Genomic DNA, 20,263 nt, shown 5'->3' on the forward strand with positions numbered 1-20,263 from the left:
CCGAGGTAGCTGGATGACTATGCTAAGCGACACGAGTGGGCGGCACAAACACGTGGCCCATCTAGGAGTAACACTGCAGTGGCAGACAGGATGGCAGTCTGAAAAACATAGGCCCCAAACAGTACATATTGCAAAGAAAAAAAAGAGGCGCAAGATGGAATTGTCCTTGGGATATGGTACCCACCCTTATGGTTGTATAAATAGGACATGCACACGTTAACAAACCAATCATTTCAGCGCCAGGGTGTGCCACATGACTGTGGCTGAAATGATTGGTTCATTTGGGCCCCCACAAAACAAGCTGGCTATTAATGTGTCCCTGCACAAACTGGCTCTACGGAGGCAAGATGTCGTCCTCATCCTCCTCATCCACCGATTCCTTGGATAAAACAGGAAAAAAGGGATTTAGGTGTCCCTGGACTGCTTACGGTCTTAGCCAAAGTTTCTGAACTTGACAGTAACTTTTTATGAACGCGCTGCAGGTGCCGTATAAGGGAGGATGTTCCTAGGTGGTTAACGTCCCTACCCCTACTTATTTCACCTTTACATATGGTACATATGGCAAGACAGTTGTTGTCCGGATTTGGATAGAAATATTGCCAGACCAAAGAGGTGGAATGTTTGGTCTTCTGCCCAGGCATGACCGTGATGGGCTTTTTCATCCCACGGACAACAACTGTCTCCCCCGGAGCCTGATTTAAACAAACCACATCACCATCAGAATCCTCCTCGCCAACTTCCTCCTCAGCGCCAGGTACACCAGTATCCTCATCCTGTTGTACTTCAACAGTGACATCTTCAATTGCATATCAGCAAGTGGACTGTGGGTGCTCCTTTCAGCACTTGCAGGGGGCGTGCAAATGGTGGAAAGAGCCACCTCTTCCCGTCCAGTGCTGGGAAGGTCAGGCATCGCAACCGCCACCACACTTGGACTCTCCTTGGGGATTTGTGATATCTTCTTAGAACGCACAGTTCTTCGCTGTGCTTTTGCCAGCTTAACTTGTTTGATATTTTTAGCGGGAGGAGGGCTTCCATCGTCATGTGAAGCTGAACCACTAGTCATGAACATAGGGAAAGACCTTAGCCGTTCCTTGCCACTCCGTGTCATAAATGGCATATTGGCAAGTTTACGTTTCTCTTCAGATGATTTAAATGTTTTTTTAAGGTCATTTTCCTGAACTTTGTCATTTGGGATTGTATGTGCCCTCTACTATGACATTGGGCATCGGCCTTGGCAGACGACGTTGATGGCATGTTATCGTCTATGTCATGACTAATGGCAGCAGCTTCAGCACTAGGAGGAAGTGGTTCTTGATCTTTCCCTATTTTATTTTTATCGGAGAAAGTTTGGTCCTCCATTTATGTTATATTGATTTGCTATATACGTGCGGCTAAGGCGCACACAAACACAGAAAATATATTTTTATTTTTGCTGGAGAGTAGTGCACTTTGTGGGTTACACCACCCTTTAAGAAATGAGCCAGCCGGCTCTTTACTTATGGGACACAGGCGCACGCTTGGCGCTGCTCCTTTGTTGATGCACGTGCAGCTACAGTGCACACAATTCACAAACACAGAAAATATATTTTTATTTTGTTTGGAGTGTACTTTGGGGGTTACAGCACCCTTTAACGGACAAGCCAGCCGTCCCTTTACTAATGGGACACAGGCGCACGCTTGGCGCTGCTCCTTTGTTGATGCACGTGCAGCCACAGTGCACACAATTCACAAACACAGGAAAAAAATTTGTAATTTTGTTTGGAGTGCACTTTGGGGGTTACAGCACCCTTTAGCGGTCTATCCAGCTGGCCCTTTATTTATGGGACACAGGCGCACGCTTGGCACCACTTTGTTGATGCACGTGCGGCTACTGCGCACACAATTCACAAACGCAAAAAAATATATTTTTTTATTTTGTTTGGAGTGCCCTTTGGGGGTTACAGCACCCTTTAGCGGTCAATCCAGCCGGCCCTTTATTTATGGGACACAGGCGCACACTTGCCACTACTTTGTTGATGCACGTGCGGCTACTGCGCACACAATTCACAAAAAAATATATTTTTTTATTTTGTTTGGAGTGCCCTTTGGGGGTTACAGCACCCTTTAACGGACAAGCCAGCCGGCCTTTTACTTATGGGACACAGGCGCACGCTTGGCGCTGCTCCTTTGTTGATGCACGTGCAGCCACAGTGCACACAATTCACAAACACAGAAAAAATATATATTTTTTTGCACTTGGGGGGAGCACCCCTGACGGACAGAGTACCCCCTGGACAACACTACAGCACCCCTTTAGGACTGGGACACTGCACAGGACTTTGGAGTGGACACAGCCCCTATGGACAACTGACTGCACAACACAGTCCAGCCAGCCCCTATGGACTTTGAAGTAGTGGACACAGCCCCTATGGACAACAGCAGCACAGTGCAACACAGCACAGCACAACACTACACTGCACTACACTACACAACAATACACAGCCCAGCCAGCCCTAACTCCCACCCTCCCTCTTCACTGTCCACAGCCGAGTGAGAAAATGGCGCCGACGCGGGTACCTTATATAGGATCCAAAACCCGCGAGACCCGGAAGGCGGGATGATGACGTTTTGCCTCGATTTCAGATCCGAGACAGGCGGGAAAAGTCGAGCCTGACTCGGATCGGCCTCGGATCGGGGGGGCTCGGGGGGGTTCGGATTTCAGAAATCCGAACCCGCTCACCCCTAGTTCAGAGGCTGTGACAGAAGTAGTCCAATAGGTTAGTCAGATATTAGTACATTTAATTCTCATAGTAAGATGTAATTATAAAGTAGCAGAAAACATGCTCTGCAGGGAGTCTGACAACTCTCCTGCTTGTCATGAAGCTGCTGTTCTTCATTGATATCAGAAGACACCCATTGGTATTTGCCTGGTATAAATGTATTTCTATATTGTATATACGTAGAAAGGAATGAATTTATGTTATTTAAATATTAACAGGATAACATATCACTTATTTAAAATATAATACAGTGTTTAGGATACTATATCATACATGTACATAGGTCTGCCAGTAATATAGTGACCACATAACATACAGCACACATCCATGCAGAGGGAATAAAGGTTGATCAGCAACAAGTGTGTTCAGAAATAAGAATGATCCTATACTTAAATCTGACTGTATATTATAAACCCATAAAGAGAATTATAACAAGTTCATTCGCATAGAATTATATTAATGATTTCGGACCATTCCCATTAGCATGCTGCCACTAAATGGGTGTAAAATATGGGAGCTTATCAGGCCTCTGATACAAATACTGAGTTAGCACTGAATAGCAGCAAGAATCATCTTAGTACTGAGAGAGAGATTAGCTTGTCATTTCACATATGCTATCTTTTATTCTCCTCTCATACGGGATGGTCCCGCTAACATGTTGCTGCTGAAAGAGTATGCATTTTAGATTAGTATATTGGACAGACACTGTACGGCCACAGGGGCGCCGAGAGGGGGGGGGGAGCGGGTACAAATTACCCGGGCCCGGGTACACAAACATACATTCACACATTTCTATACATACACCATACTTGCCTACTTTTGAAAAAGCATTTCAGGGAGATTGTGAAAGCAGCACCTATGGGCGCGTGTTACAGTGGGCGTGTACTGATACATCTGAGAGGCGTGTCCTACACCTGACTTACATCCAAATGTAAACCAGCCCAAAAGCAGTTAGTAAGAATTGTTTGTTGATGAAAACACAGTAATACTTTTCAGAAATTCATAGGGATCATTGTGCTTTATAATAACCAATGCAAGGAAATGACACTAATGATCTCATTTGAATGTATTTATCTTTGTTTTTTAATATAACAGCTTCATAATGGGGGTAAGGATGAAATGAGGGAGATTGCTAGACTCTTCAGGGAGACAGGGAGATTGCTACTATTTCAGAGAGTCTCCCTGACAATGAGGGAGAGTTGGCAAGTATAACATACACACACTCAGACAGACTCACTGCTCTCTGGTCAAAGCCCGGTGAAACGCTGAGGCAGAGTAACATTAAGCATCCGAGTTAGCTGCTCTGCCTAACACCATCATGATCACGCACAGTGCAGGCAGCCTGGGCTCCAGTCACAGTCTTGCGAGATTTGGCATCATAATTTCGCGAGACTGTAACTGCAAGGAAGCTCCTCGGCGGCTGCTGTAAGTGAACAGCTGAGCTCCCGAGGACGGTAGCGGAGACAGCTAAATGCTGTGCTCTGTTTTTTAAGTTATTAACAGTTGCCGGGGGTTGAGTACAGTGTGTGTGGGGCCCCCTATGTGTGGGGGCCCCGGGACGACCGTCCCCTTCGCCCCTCCTATAATCCGGCCTTGGGTCCAACACTGCCATGCTGTACAGGATAGTAATGAAAAGGACAGATCTCTGAACTTTCTCACCCAAGGGATAAAGTCCTCAAACATGGCTGTTCAACCTAAATCCGGTTAGGTATGCGTTCAACATCCCGGCGGTCTGGATGCCGAAGCTCACATTACCAGCGACAAAATCCTGACGCAGGTCAGAAGCCCAGCGCCCGCATCCCGACCGCTGGGATACCGAAGGTAAGTATCGGAGGGTTAGGCACTAAGGGGAGGGTTAGGGTTAGGCACTAAGGGGTAGGGTTAGGCACTGGGGAGGGGGAGGTTAGGGTTAAGCACTAGGGGAAGGTTAGGGTTAGGCACTACAGAGGGAGGGGTTAGGGTAGGGAGAGGGGGAGGGTTAGCAGAACGACCAACAAGTGTCGGTATGCAGGCCCTTTTGGGATGCCGATGTCACGATTCTAAAAACCGGGATCCCGAGCGCCGGCATCTCATACCGATTCCAGTTGGGAAGTACAGTGCATCCGGAAAGTATTCACAGTGCTTCACTTTTTCCACATTTAGTTATGTTACAGCCTTATTCCAAAATGGAATAAATTCATTTTTGTCCTCAAAATTCTACACTCAATACCCCATAATGACAACGTGTAAAAAGTTTTTTTGAGATTTTTGCAAATTTAATTAGAAAAAATAAAATAAGAAATCACATGTACATAACTATTCACAACCTTTACTCAATACTTTGTTGATGCACCTTTGGCAGCAATTACAGCCTCAAGTCTTTTTGGATATGATGCCACAAGCTTGGCACACCTATCTTTGGGCAGTTTCGCCCATTCCTCTTTGTGTAGTGGCGCAAACAGATACCCTTCTGTAAATTTTAAGAAGTCATCTTTGGGATTAATGACATGTCTAAAGTCCCTATAATTAACAGTTGGGGTAGATTCATTATCCAATATAGGGCCAACGTGTTTATATGGAGTCAGCAGTAAAGTAGAGGAGCCTGAGTCAAAGGTTTTGCGTACCAACTCCAAAGCCCTGTGTTATGGACAGTCAGTAAACATGATATGAGTATTTCTTAGCCTGATCTAAATGTAATCATGGCCCAAAGACAGCAAGCTCAGAAGTATATGCCAAAACATGTCAGACTTGATGGATTTTCTTCAGCACATGATCAAATCTTTTGCTTAACATCTTGCAGTTGGGATGCAGTGGCTAATGCATAGAAACATTGAAAAACCTCTGAAATAATACCATATAATCATCATAAATGTTCTTATTAACATCCTACTGAACATGACGTCAATTCTAACCATCAGGTTTCCTATAATTATGTGAAACAAACGTAAGGTCTTACAAGAATGCAATGTGTATCTTATTCAAATTCTCACTATTTGTTTGGCTGCCTCTGAAGTTTCTACTACTGATGGGCCCATGGTTGCTGTTTTGTAACGAAAAAGAACAGCACATGATTGGCTTTCTATTGGCTTTCTATTGGTTAGCAGTTGTAATGCTGTGTTTGGTCTTCCATCCCTCCCCGCATGTGCTTACGTGTTGCATTTTATACCAAAATTGCCATAGCCTTGGGTGGGTTTCACACAAAAGGTCGACACCAGTGGCAAACGCAGGATTTCTAGAGTGTGGCCAGTCCATGAAGAGGACAGAATTAGTACTTAACCAGCTTTAATATGTTTCATATAAAGTGTTTTGAGAGTCATAGTTCCAGCATATACAGCAGGATCAGTGATTACACTAAGCGATTAGATGCAGTAGTAGGGCCATTCTGTCTGAGCTGAATGTTTTTGTTTCAAATGTGGGCACCATTCCCCGAGTATGTGAGCAAGTCCGGGAGTCTGGGGCGAGCAGCAGAATAACCTAGCACTGCCCTGGACATATATGTACGTATTGGGCTCTATAGCAGTGCATCCCTAACAGTGCATTTTTTCCAGATCTCCTAGTTGGTGCACAGTTTATTTATTACTGGCTGATGCATGTTGAAAGATCCACAGGTGGTGCTGATTATTTCATTTGTGATACTGAGAAGAACATGCAGCACTAGTAAAATTCTATTATATTACTATTTCTACTGTGGTCATGGTTTGTGTTGGGGAAGGGGGTTTCCAGGCAGCCGGAAACCCCCCCTGCCTTTGCCTATGGACAATGATTTGGTCGACACCAGAATATTGTGATGGAATAAGGTTGACCGTTACAAAAGGTCGACATGGGAATGGTCAACACTGAAATGGTTGAAACAGAAATAGTGAACACTATTTTGTATTTTTAGGGTTAGGGTTAGACACTTAACCCGATGGTTAGGATTCGGCACTAGGAGGGATGGTTAGGCACCAATGGGATAAAATTAAGAGTTAGGATTAAGATTAAAAAGTAAAAAAAAAAGAAAAAGCATGTGTCGACCTTCTGTATTGTGTAACTTTTGTCAAGTCAACCAAATTATTGTTGACCTTTTGTATCACCTTTGGGTGCGTATAACTAAACTGCAAGTGACATACCTAAAAGGAATGTGTACTAAAACTTTCCAATGCTGCTCCTAAAATGACACTGGAGCAGATGTATTAACCGCTGAAGCAGAACACGATAAGTGCCACTATAATACATCTGCCCCACTGTGCGCTATTTTCTGTCTCCACAGAATATGGTAGCCTAAACATTTAGGATGTGGTTCATGAGCTAGGAAGCTCTGGACATATACAAAAGAAACAAAAATTGACCTTACCCTGGTACTCCGGCAGATTCCATGCGATTTGCCAAGGAGACATCATGTGACCAAACATCGAACTGCCACTTTCGCAATCCAATGACCCCGCACAAAACATTTCCAGAATGCACTCCAACCCGCATGTTGATATCTGCTCCTGTGGCTTCTCTCACCTGCCTAGAGAAATACAATTGCATCCTCAAATTCACAGCAATACACAATTTCTCCTGATATGTGTTCGATTAGCGCAGTTACAGGAGGATGCCTGATTCTGTGTTGCACACCAATTCAGAATGCAGACGGATTAAACCATTTTGATCAAACTGAGCATGTGTCACGAGGTGCATATCCATCTTAAAGCACTAACTAGCTAGTCTGAAGCATACAGTACATATCTCAGTTACCTTTCACTTGTGGCTGATTACTGGGTTTTAAGAGAGAATTACATTTACAATTTCTGTGTAACAACACAAATATATCCTAACTTAATGCAGTTTTTTCATGAACGCGAATACTGACCCACTGGCAAAAGCTTAACATTTCATCACCAAGCCCATAACATGTGTTATTTGTCGCCCAAGTGATGCCAATCCATCCTCTACTGGCTCCCAGATTGCTCGATTACTGGTCCATATGAGATAAAGCCATGTTGGGACTCTCAGTTACAGAACTGAAAGCCAAAAATGGAACTGCACTGTGTGTATGCCGTGCTTGTGTATGCTCAAAAGACCAGAGAGTAAAGGGCAAAGGCAGCAAATGGAGCAGTATAGCTGGGCCTCCATCACCTCTCCAGGCCAATAGCCACTGCAGCCAGTTCCAGCTGGGCCCCGTGCTCCTCTTAGTTGCTTGCCACAACAGATTCATAATTGCCACAATCGGAGCTCAGCTCCGATCGGGCATGTACAGAAGCTCATTGCATAGTATGAGTGCATGCTCGCTGCGTATGATAATGGTGCTCCAGCCAATCAGCTCCTAACAATCATATGTTTGAAAATGACAGTTGGGAGCTGATTGGCTGGAGCACCTTTTATCATATGCAATGAGTTTTAACACTTGTTGCATATCATAAAACTCATTAATAAATGGGCCCCTCAGACTGATGATCTCCCAATCAGCCCCTGACTGCACCCACTTCAATGGCAGTAATTAGCCTCTGTCCACTTGGATATTTCTCATTAGATGGTCATGATTATGGTCATGAATATGTGAATTATAGAAATTATAATTGGTTATATTACAGCTTGGGCATTGTTCAGAAGTACTATGCCCATGGTTCGGTTAATGGTTTAAATGGTATACCTATATGCTAGACTGATTATTATTAAAGGTTATTTAATGAGTGCATTGGTTTTTTTAATAACAGACTTTAATTTAGTAAAACATGTTACATCTGTACGTACTTTATTGCTTCACACATATCCAGACCCATTTTGACGCAGTTCTTGGCATTGTTGGGCAAAGACACTGGGAGACCAGAGACACAGTAATAACAATCTCCTAAAATCTTAATCCTCATGCATTCATTTTCCTGTGTAGACAAGAGGGATAACAATTGTAATGTTTACAGTGTTGGAATGGAAACTTTGTACAAAATCCTAACCTAGGAATTTGATATCACTGTCAGTTTGCAGAAACATCAGCAAATTGATTGATTTAAAAACACAATTTTGCTACTAAATAGGTCACCTTCAGTCTTTAGAATTGTAGTCATCAGGTGGCTATATTAGCGGTTTACACCTTTGGGAGGTTTAGAGACCTTTAAAACCAAAATATAACCTATTTATAAGAATGAAACATGTTACTTAATATTTCAGTTCCAACGTATGGAGAGCTTTCTGCACTGGAGACCGGAAATCCAGCGACACTGACAAAGCACTTTGATGCAAAACACGTCTAGAGCAGAATGATACATATTCTACCATGTAAATGGTATTTCTCCATTCATGTTGTCATTTCACATTACAAGGATTTAGTAATATATGGTTAAGTAACTTAATATTACGTAATTATTAGGTTACATCAACTGCTTCATCATATTAGTTATATTTTCTACCTTATAGTTTTTGTTATGATTTATGGTTACAATATTTTTTTTTATTACTTAGAGTTATGGCATTAGATAAGTATTGTCTTCGCCTATTTAAGCCAACAGGTCAAGTCAATATTTTACAATTATATCCTGAACTGAAGGTTTACATCCAGCATATGTTGTACTTGTAATTCCATGTTCTATTCTATTCTGAATTAGCCAAGTAATATCCTGTCATTTTAAGTACTATGGCTGTAGATGTAACTTGTATGTTTATTTTATGGGAAGGAAATAGAACAAATGCCAAGAGGGAGCACAATCCACACTAATTATACATGGAGGGAAAAATCACGTATGGAGAAGAGATTAAAAATGACACATCCTGAAATTAGATGCATTTCAGCTGCAGTAAGCAAAATAAAACCTGCCTTTGGATTGTTATTAGTCCAACATACAGTAGGTTTAAAACTAGTTCCACATTTCTAGAATTTTCAAAAGCTACTCACTCCCTCCTTGTGCCCCCTTACCATAGTTATGAAGAGCAGGAGGAAAGATTGAAATAGAGCAAAGGGTACCACCCTTCCCAGATTCAACACTCCTCTGCACTGCTGTGGTTACATTTTCCCTTTGTTGGGTGTGGTATAAGATCGATAATTTAATAGTTAATGGGTCGACACCAAACGGTCAGTGCAGAATATTGACTGGGTTAAAAGGTCAACAAGTTTAAATGGTGGACACAAACATGGTCAACTTTTTTATTTCTCTCTTATTTTTTTGTGTCGACCATTTGAACACATCAACATTTTAACCCTGTCGACCTGCTGCACTGTTGACCATTTGTTCTAGTCGACCATTAGTCAATGTTGACCATTTGGTATCGACCCCTTGACTGTCGACCTTCTATATGGATACCCTTTTGTTACCCATGATAAAGGACCTGAAATGGCCAAATCCCTAACCCCAAAACTACAGAGGATGGTCTCCTGTGTAGGTACACCTGTAATTTAGGGACAGCAAAACAGGTCAGAGGGTAAAGAGCAACATTTCTAAATTTTCATTCTAAAAAATTTAATTTGTATTTAAAACAGAATGTCAACAGTGCTGGATAATTATTTTCCAGTAGCTGAAGTACCCGGTTTTGCCCAGGATTAAACCTTCAAGTTATTAAGTTTTATTATGTGATGTTGTCCAAATCCATCCAGTGGAAGGCTCAGAACAAGGTCCCTGAGTCAAAGTTCTGCCCAGAGTACACCAACGGGAGGTCCGACGAGAACCATAACCACCCTAAAGCCTGGCCAGGATTGGTTTCATTCCAGTCAGTGCAGGGGTGTCCGAAAACATAACCGGACAGACAAACAGTCAAATTAATTTTATATTTAAGATTAGATACATTAATATATTATGAAACCCATCCTGACAAAAAAAATTTTTTAACTAAACTTAATTCAAACAAAACTGTTCTAAGGTATGCAAACTGATAGTACACTACTAGCATTTTAATATGAAAAAAAGCTCCAAAATATTATTTCCATCTACACTTAACTCAAACGCCTTAATGGCCTAAGTTTCGGAGTTTGAGCCTAGTACTCAAAACTTCTTACCTTCCTTAAGCTATAACCACTAAAACTGTAAACATGTAAAATATCTTAAATAAAGATTCAGACACCAGATGTGCCACATAAATAAGGCAAAATGTATTTTGACAAAAAATAAACAAACACAGGAATAATTATGTGGAAGGGATGAGGAGGTGTGGTGGCAACCTGTGAGAAATAGCACTAAACACAATCATCCAATCACCCATCTTTCATTGGTGAACCACCCTCCCTTAGAAGCATCTTATGGTGCACCTCTCTGGTAGGACAGTGTCCCCATGCCTCTCTAGGGCCATCAGCATCATCAAACTGTGGGTGGGCACACCTAACAAACCTTATAGAACTACTAAAAACTTAGCATGAGCCTTTCCACACCTCAGCACCCAAACTACACCAGGATACACCAACCACCAAAACCAGACAAATCGACGCAATCTAGGGAGGGAAAATTTGGAAAGCAAAAAGGCCGAGGTCAGGAAGGCATAGGATTATTGTAATGGGTGCAAGGTGTACAGTGCACACAGTCCTCCACACTGCGCACCCTGCACCCAAATCTATTTATTGTAAGCCAGCAATTTGTTTTGAATGGATCTGGCCAGCCTGATCTTCCTATTGTACAAACATGCTCCTTACTTTGCATGTAACACACAGTCTCTCGGCTTCCCGTTGTTCTTAGCTAATAAAACTTTCCATTTTTCTGCATCTGCCATTCCACATATTTTCATCAGCTTAACCAAAGCCCCATCTAGGTGTGGAACACCTTTGAATATTATACTTTATGGTCTTAAAGTAATGCACTTTTATAAATATACGAGGGGTGATTGAAAAGTTTGTGGCCTAAGGTACAATGAAATGTGCTAAACCGTTATTATTTTCACATAAAATTAAACTTCTTTTAGGATTACATAGCAACTGTGAAGTAGAGATGTGAAGGCTCGGATTGGTTCGGATTTTCCAGCCAAATTTGGATATTTCAAGCAAAATTTTGGGTCTCAGAAAGAGGATCCAGAGCATCGGGATGCCACTGTCGGCATTTTGACAGCAGGCATCCCGATTGCCGGTATTTCATACCCAACCCCTCGCTCTCTGCTCACATGTTCAGCATATACATATTTCTCTCTGCTCACGTTATACATATACAGCGTGTAAAATAAGTATTGAACACATCAACATTTTTCGCAGTAAATATTTTTTTTGTAATGGTGCTATTGTAATGAAATTTTCACCAAATGTCAGCAACAACCCATGCAATCCACACATGCAAAGAAATCAAACCATAGATGTACATAAATTAAGTTATGTGTAATAATGTGAAATGAAACAGGGAAAAAGTATTGGGCACATGAAGAAAGGGAGGTGCAAAAGGCATGGAAAGCCAAGACACCAGCTGAAATCTATCAGTAATTAGAAAGCAATCCTGGCCCTTGTCAGTGCAAATTAATCTTCTAAAAAAAGAACAAGAAAAACAAGTATTTTTATGCAGGGCACACACAGATTATATATTTCTCTTATTCACATAATGGGATAAAAATCTGGTTATAAAATTAAAACAAACAACTTTTATTAAATCTATTATAATGACAAAATATTTCAAAATAATGTGTACATGTAATTGTGAATTAAAATTGTGACTATAAACCCTTGTTGTTTCTTGTTTATGAACTTGTTGTTCAATATATATATATATATATATATATATATATAAACAACAGGCTCAATCCACGGCACTCGACCATCTGGGGTGCCCTTGGTATGTGACCACACCATCTACATAAAAAAATATCATACAAACTCGGCACTCACATGCTTTTCAAACTGCAACTACTTTTAACATAGGGAATGTTGGTTCCAAAATATTGCAATAATTTGTTAAGCTGGCTACCGCTTCACGGTCATTCCCATCTAGCCAGTCCCTACACGGATTCTCAGACAAATGAACTTGATCTGCAATCTTGGCCTCAAGCTTGCATACATTTTAAACATGAAACTAGGTCCTGCCTTAAAGAGACAGGACCACACCCAGGGCTATCAGTTAATTAGCACCTGGAAAAAGAAAAAAGTTTGTCTTACATTTGAAAAACAAATTTAAATAAACGACAGGCTCAATCCACGGCACTCGACCATCTGGGGTGCCCTTGGTATGTGACCACACCATCTACATAAAAAATATCATACAAACTCGGCACTCACATGCTTTTCAAACTGCAACTCGCAGGACCCAGTTTTCATGTTTAAAATGTATGCAAGTTTGAGGCCAAGATGGCAGATCAAGTTCATTTGTCTGAGAATCAGTGTAGGGACTGGCTAGATGGGAATGACCGTGAAGCGGTGGCCAGCTTAACAAATTATTGCAATATTTTGGAACCAACATTCCCTATGTTCAAAGGAGTTGCAGTTTGAAAAGCATGTGAGTGCCGAGTTTGTATGATAATATATATATATATATATATATATAAACACACACTATATAAAAGCGAAAATTTGTCCTTCTGTGTTTCTATACAAATCTACAGTTTACAAGCCAAGATCGTGAAATTTTACATACGAGCGTATTAAAACACGGCCGAGGCAATTAATAAAATTATTAATTATTGTTCATTTTTAATAAAATTTGCTGTACGTTCAATGTGGGGCCTTGCACTCAGTACTGCTGTCTGCTGCCTCCAGTGGTGATATTTAAGAACTTTATTACCTGTACTATTTTACTATATAAAAGCGAAAATTTTTCCTTCTAATGTGTATTATCAAAGAGAGCTTTAGCAGGCTTTCCCAGCATTCTCAGCTCTCTGACTACACCAAATAACATAAAACATTGACTTCTTTCTTCGAACTGTGTCAAAATTATGATTTTGCAAGGACCCTGCTGTACTGTGAGTTGCCCAAATATTACACATGGAATGCTTCTCCCAAAGTTTTTATGCGCAAAAAAACAGGGAGTCACTGTAGATGGTCATCCTGGTATCAGAGCAACAGAAGCTCTTGGCTGTGTTTACACTGTACATCCGACAAATTTTGAATGCTTCTATCTCCAAAGTTTGCTTTACACCATTACAGGTCCTACTTCCTTCGAAGACCTTAGGACTGCTGATGGGGAAGTTTGTCACATTTTATGTGAGGCCTGCCTAAGGAGAGGTTTGTTGGAGGATGATGTGTAAACAAACATTGTTAAAATCCCGGGCAACGCCGGCTACTCCAGCTAGTGTATATGTATGAGTATATATATATATATATATATATATAAAAAAATCAACCGCTTTGATAAATGATTTGTATCAGTTATGACTCCAGATATGCAACTGACACTATAATTAATCTAGGGAGTATCTAGAGAGAATATACTAATCTGACTCTTTGATGTTAATACCACCAACCTTTCTTAATTATTGATCTTAGATATCATATTCTTTCAAGGTTATATCTGTGGGAGTCCGCAATACATTCCTCTCCCCAGTTATTAAAAAAATATATATATAATATCTTCTTTCCTAGATGTCAGTATATTCTAGATTTTTCTGACCTTCAAAGATATATATGTTAGTTATGGAGTGAATGAATTGGCTCTATTCCAATAGCACTAATAAATGTTCTTCAATTTAAACCTATATCTGGTAACTGAAAGTGATGCCGCTATTTATTGCCTTTATTATTAAGTTCCATGTGTTCTAATACACGTGCACATAAAATTCTCATTGAAATCATCGTGTTCATATAGGTGTACACATAATTTGCATTGAAAACACTATATTCAAATCAGAAATGCTCATTATTGTGACACAGTGTCCATTTCAAATCTGCAGTTTATTGCTGTACAGCTAATTCAATTAAATACAATGTATCCATTTAAACCACCATGTCTCTTTTGTTACATGGTATGCTTCCAGTAGACATGCAGTCCTGTTATAAGTGTGTGTCACATTAGAACACAGCATCTGTATGGTAATACAAAAGCGCTATATTTCTTCAAATAAAATATGCTGCAATGCTGGCAAACATATATTTTATATTATGCCAAGTAGACTTTCTTTCTACAGTGACACATCATCACTATACAAATATACAGCGTGTTCTTAATAGCTGCAGTAACCGGATTCAAACAGAGGTCAGCTGTATTTTTCTCCTAACCACGTGTTTAAGTTGCCATTTCTCGGTGATCGCGATTACGACAGCATATACTGTAGCGGTGTCTCACAATGATAACACAATGATAAGCGGTTCACATGTACTTTTAACACAACATGAGGTATAAGTCTATTAAAATGGAGGAGATGCCATGCAGCGTGTCCTCCCTACCCTGACGCGTGTTTCGCCAGTGGCTTACTCATAGGGGCCAACCTGTCCTGTGGGCTCTCTTCCCCTTTACAGGAGTGTATAATAAATCATCCTTTGTTTCTGGCGATTGAAGGCTCAGTCTTCCAATCAAAAGAAAGTAGTAGAATTCTTGTCCAATAAAATGTACCTGACAGTTTTCATTCATAAAAAAATTATAGTAGTAAAATCATCCCTTCGTTCTGGTGTAAAAAGGTAACTATCACTTATATTAGAAGTTGGCATAGGAAATGTGAATTAACTTCTGGTATGATGAGGTTAATAATAATCATGTGATTAATAATTAAGTTATAAAGTGCATAAATAAATAGATAATTATATTGTGAATTAAAAATTAATAAATATTGTGACTTATCTTGAGAATTTTATCTAATATAATGTGTAATCCTAATTTTGCTTAAATAAATACAGTTATATGTAATAAATTGTGTCTATAATACTATCATCATGGGATATATAAAGTGCAAAGTCACATCAAACCTATGTGAAAACCCAAATATTACTGTAAGAACCTACTTTTTATTTACTAAGTGTGCAAAGAATTTGTCAAATTCTAAGAATTTATTTACTTTATAAATATGTGTGTAGTGTATAAACTAAAGTATTACCTTTATAACTTAGCCTAGTAAGAAAATATGTTGTCTATCTAAATTTAAGAGGTTGTGTATTTCAGGTTATATATTAACCAATCTCTACTATATGTGAAAAACATAAATAATAAAATTATGCATGTTATATTCATCCTCTACCCATTGCTTAATTTCAATATATCTCATACCAGATTGTTGATTGAATCATGATCATATCTACAAGAACACCCCGAAATTAATGAATTAATTTAGTCCAGTTGGATTTAGTCCTCCCATTTTATAGGTCCATCTGCTTTCTCTCCGTAGTGTTAAATCTCCACCCAATACCTAGCTGAACTTTCTCCATACTAAAGGCTTGCAATAATCTAAAATTATTCTGCTGATAATCATGGAAATGACGAGCAATAGATGTTAACGTTTTCTTCTTGGCTAAATCAGAGATGGAGTTCCTGATATTTCCCACGTGTTCTAATATCCTTTGTATAGGCATGACCACCAGACCCCTTAAGCAGTTTTTCTCACAGGGACATGTCACACAATAAATAATACCTAATGTATTATAATTAATGTAAGCCTGGATTTTGTGTGTATTATGGAATTTGTCTTCAAATTCCTGTGTCTTTATCATATATTTGCATGCTTTGCATCCACCACATTTATATGAACCAGTTATTACAGGTTGTTATTTTGTATCTCCTAGTGAAGTGGCTATGCACTAAATCAGGGATGGGGAACCTCTTGCCCGGAGGGGGTATAACGCCCTCGGAATCATTTGGTCTGGACCTCATCTGGCTAGCAGGGTGCCTAGAATGGCACACTGTAGCCAGAATCTATGCAGCAGGGACGCCTGGAGAGTCCTTAGGGCACTTCAGACAGTCACACCGCTGTCCTAACAGCTCCCAGGAACATCCTCAGGATGCTCTGGGCATTGCGGTTATCACCGGCAATTGTGGCCCCGCCTCCCTGTGATGATACATGGAGAGCATGGCCTGCACAAGGCCCCCAAATATTGTTATATATATCAAAATGGTCCTCGGCAGAAATAAGAAATGATCCCCTAAATTTCGAATTCTTCTCCGAAGACATTTGACCTTGGATTTCAAATTTGTTGCCAAATCAGGATCCAACATTAACACATGCCAGTGTTTCTGTAGTATTGTTTGGATCCCCCTTCATTCTCAACAAAATTTGCCAGTGAACCTCACCTCTGTAGAATCTTTTTACTCTGTTCTTGGGCTATATCAATTGCTGTCTATTTTTCTGATCTGCTTCATACTTAGCCTTTTTAAAGGCTCATTTGCTATATCCCCTATTCATTAGTCTAAGGCTTAGTTCTTGACATCTAATCTTGTATTGCCTTTGATTTGAACAATTATGTTTTAGATGCATAAATTCAACTTTGGGTATTCCCTTCAGGATGGGTGGGAAATGAGAACTACTGTGATGGAGCACACTGTTGGTTGCAGTGTGTTTTTTAAATAAATCAGTTACAAGTTTAGCATCCTCTGCCACTTGTATCTTCAGATCCAGAAAATTGATCTCTTTAGAACTGATCTCTGGGAAAGTTTAATATTCAATTAATTGATATTTAGAATCTTAATAAACTCCTCCAATTCTTCTTTAGGACCATCCCACAGCATCAGGATGCCATATATATATATATATAATGCATCCATAGTAGTATATGTCTGGTGTATCTTTAATTTTCTTCACTAAATACCATATGTCTCTAACACCAGCCGAGGTAGATGTTAGCATATGTGGTGGCACATGCTGCCCCCATTGCTGTGCCCCTCACCTGGGGGAAGAATTGGTAACTGAAGACGAAGACATTTTTAGTAAGCACGAATGTTAGTAATTGTGACTAGAATTCCCCAAAGTCGGTTATTCCTTCCATCTCAAGGAATTATCTTATGGATTGAATTCCTGCTTCATGTTGGATACTGCTATATATTGACTCTACATCACATGTAACTAACCAGCTATTCTCTCCAATGTACACATCTTCTATTTTCTGTAGTACATCCATGGTATCTTTAATATAAGATGGAAGTTCTGTCACAAATACCTGTTTTTCTTGTTATTTTTTGAGAAGATATGTTACTTATTCTTAGGTGCACCTTCCCATATAACATAAGGGATTATAAGGCTTAAATTAAAAGGGGAATAGATTCAGAATTTATACAGTTCTTGTGCGGATATCCAAATACTTTCATCTTAACAGTGCAAATTATTATAAGCTGGTCCAGTCCCACCTGATGGCCTATAAAAAGGTGTCTCATTACCAAGGTGTCACACAAGAAACATGATGATACATCTCTCTGCCCACGTTGCACATATACATGTCTCTGCCCACATGTTGCACAAATACACATATCACTGCCAGTCTGTGCCACATATACTGTACATCTCCCTCTGCCAGCATGTTGCACATATACATCTTTCTGCCCATATGTTGCACATCTACATCTCTCTCTGCCCACATGTTGCACATATACATCTCTCTCTACCAGTAAGTTGCACATGAACACATCTCGCTCTGCCAGCCTGTGCTACATATACACCTCTCTAAGGCAGCATGTTGCACATATACATCTTTCTCTTCCCATGTGTTGCACAAATACACATATCACTCTGCCAGTCTCAACCAGCATGCTAAACATATAAATCTCTGTTAGGGTGCAGGGAGGGGGAGGTTAGGTTTAGACACGGGGAAGGGAGGGTTAGGGTAGGGAGAGGGGGAGGGTTAGGATACCGGTGACAGGTGTCTGCATCCTGACCCTGTCGGGATACTGGTGTCTAGATTTTGAATGCCGGGTTTCCGAACGTCGGCATCCCATACCCATCCCCACTCCGACAGCCTGTGCCACATATACATCTCTTTCTGACAGCATGTTCCATATACAGTATATCTCCCTCTCTACCAACATAATGCACATACACCTCTCTGCCCACATATTGCACATCTACATCTCTCTCTGCCCACATGTTGCACATATACATCTCTCTGCCCACATGTTGCACATATACATCTCTCTTTCTGCCCACATGTTGTACATCTACATCTCTCTCTGCCCACATGTTGCACATATACATCTCTCTGCCCACATGTTGCACATATACATCTCTCTCTGCCCACATGTTGCACATATACATCTCTCTGCCCACATGTTGCACATATACATCTCTCTGCCCACATGTTGCACATATACATCTCTCTGCCCACATGTTGCACATATACATCTTTCTCTGCCCACATGTTGCACATATACATCTTTCTCTGCCCACATGTTGCACATATACATCTTTCTCTGCCCACATGTTGCACATATACATCTTTCTCTGCCCACATGTTGCACATATACATCTTTCTCTGCCCACATGTTGCACATATACATCTTTCTCTGCCCACATGTTGCACATATACATCTTTCTCTGCCCACATGTTGCACATATACATCTTTCTCTGCCCACATATTGCACATATACATCTCTCTCTCTGGCCACATGTTGCACATAATTAGCATACCTAGAAGAATTGATGCTGTTTTGAAGGCAAAGGGTGGTCACACCAAATTTTGATTTGATTTAGATTTCTCTTCTATTCATCCAATTTGCATTTTGTTAATTGATAAAATATACGATTCACACTTCTATTTTTGAAAGCATTCTTACTTTGCAGCATTGTTTCCACACCTGCCTAAAATGTTAATACAGTATTGTACATCTCTCTGTCCACATGTTGCACATATACATCTCTCTCACTGCTGGGATGTTGCACATATACATCTCTCTCACTGCTGGGATGTTGCACATATACAGATCTCACTCTGCCAGCCTCTGCAACATATATGTTTTCTTTGACAGCATGGTTTGTACATATACAGATCTTACTCTGCCAGCCTGTTCCACATATACAGTACTCCTTTCTCTAGTATTTGACATCTCAGCACTGGCATAACTATAGAGGGTGAAGGAATGCGCTTGCTATGGGGCCCAGAGGCTTTAGGGGGTATGCCTGCCCAGCAACCATCCCAATGCATCACGCAGACTTTTTGTTTTAATCCTTTATTAAAAATGTGCTGGTTACAGGCAGTGGTGGGCGGGCTGGATTTTGGGGAGTCCCTGGGACTGTGTGGGCCACTGATTGTGCTTCCACCCGCCGCGCCACTACAGATGATGACATCAGCATCTACTGAGTTTTTCTCTTCACCAGGCTTTGGGCTGGTATGCACACTGTATATACACATACATCAGTGCATTCTGAGAGTGGGTCAGTGAGTCCTGGGAGGGAGGTAATGGGGTAGATGTATGATAGCGGCACTTAACGTGCTGCTATACCGCTCCTGCTTTGCCTCTTTACCGAGGCGAAGCAGGAAGCACTACCGATGAGATGTAAGAACATCTCATCGGCAGGTGAGGGGGAGCGTAAACTCCCCCCTCCGGCGTTACCCGTTAGAGACAGCAGCGCATCAGCCTAGTGCTGATGCACTGTGTCTCTGTCCCGGCCGGCTCCACTGAGCATGTGCGGGATCTTGCAAGTATCGCGAGATCCATGCAAGGAGCCCTACAGCCGGCAGCCGCCGCAGCAGGGACACCGCTGTCCCTGCTGTGGGGATAGGCTAGCGCCAGGCTGTAGCTATCGATAGCGACAGCTACAGCCGGCTGAA

At 40.9% G+C, this 20,263-nt stretch overlaps 1 protein-coding gene across 1 annotated transcript in view; it reads right to left on the reverse strand.

The window, feature by feature from the left end:
- The window catches only part of ADCY7 (adenylate cyclase 7), a 117,198-nt gene that overhangs the window by 45,730 nt on the left and 51,205 nt on the right, over window positions 1–20,263 (reverse strand). The window contains exons 7-8 of the mRNA XM_088471959.1: window positions 8,454–8,581; window positions 7,072–7,230 (exon numbers count right to left, since the gene is read on the reverse strand). Coding sequence (XP_088328085.1) covers window positions 7,072–7,230; window positions 8,454–8,581 — 287 coding nt within the window. The remainder of the gene's footprint in view (window positions 1–7,071; window positions 7,231–8,453; window positions 8,582–20,263) is intronic.

This window comes from Taudactylus pleione, unplaced genomic scaffold, assembly GCF_031769625.1.
Source record: "Taudactylus pleione unplaced genomic scaffold, aTauple2 ptg000117l, whole genome shotgun sequence".
Lineage (NCBI taxonomy): Eukaryota > Metazoa > Chordata > Amphibia > Anura > Myobatrachidae > Taudactylus > Taudactylus pleione.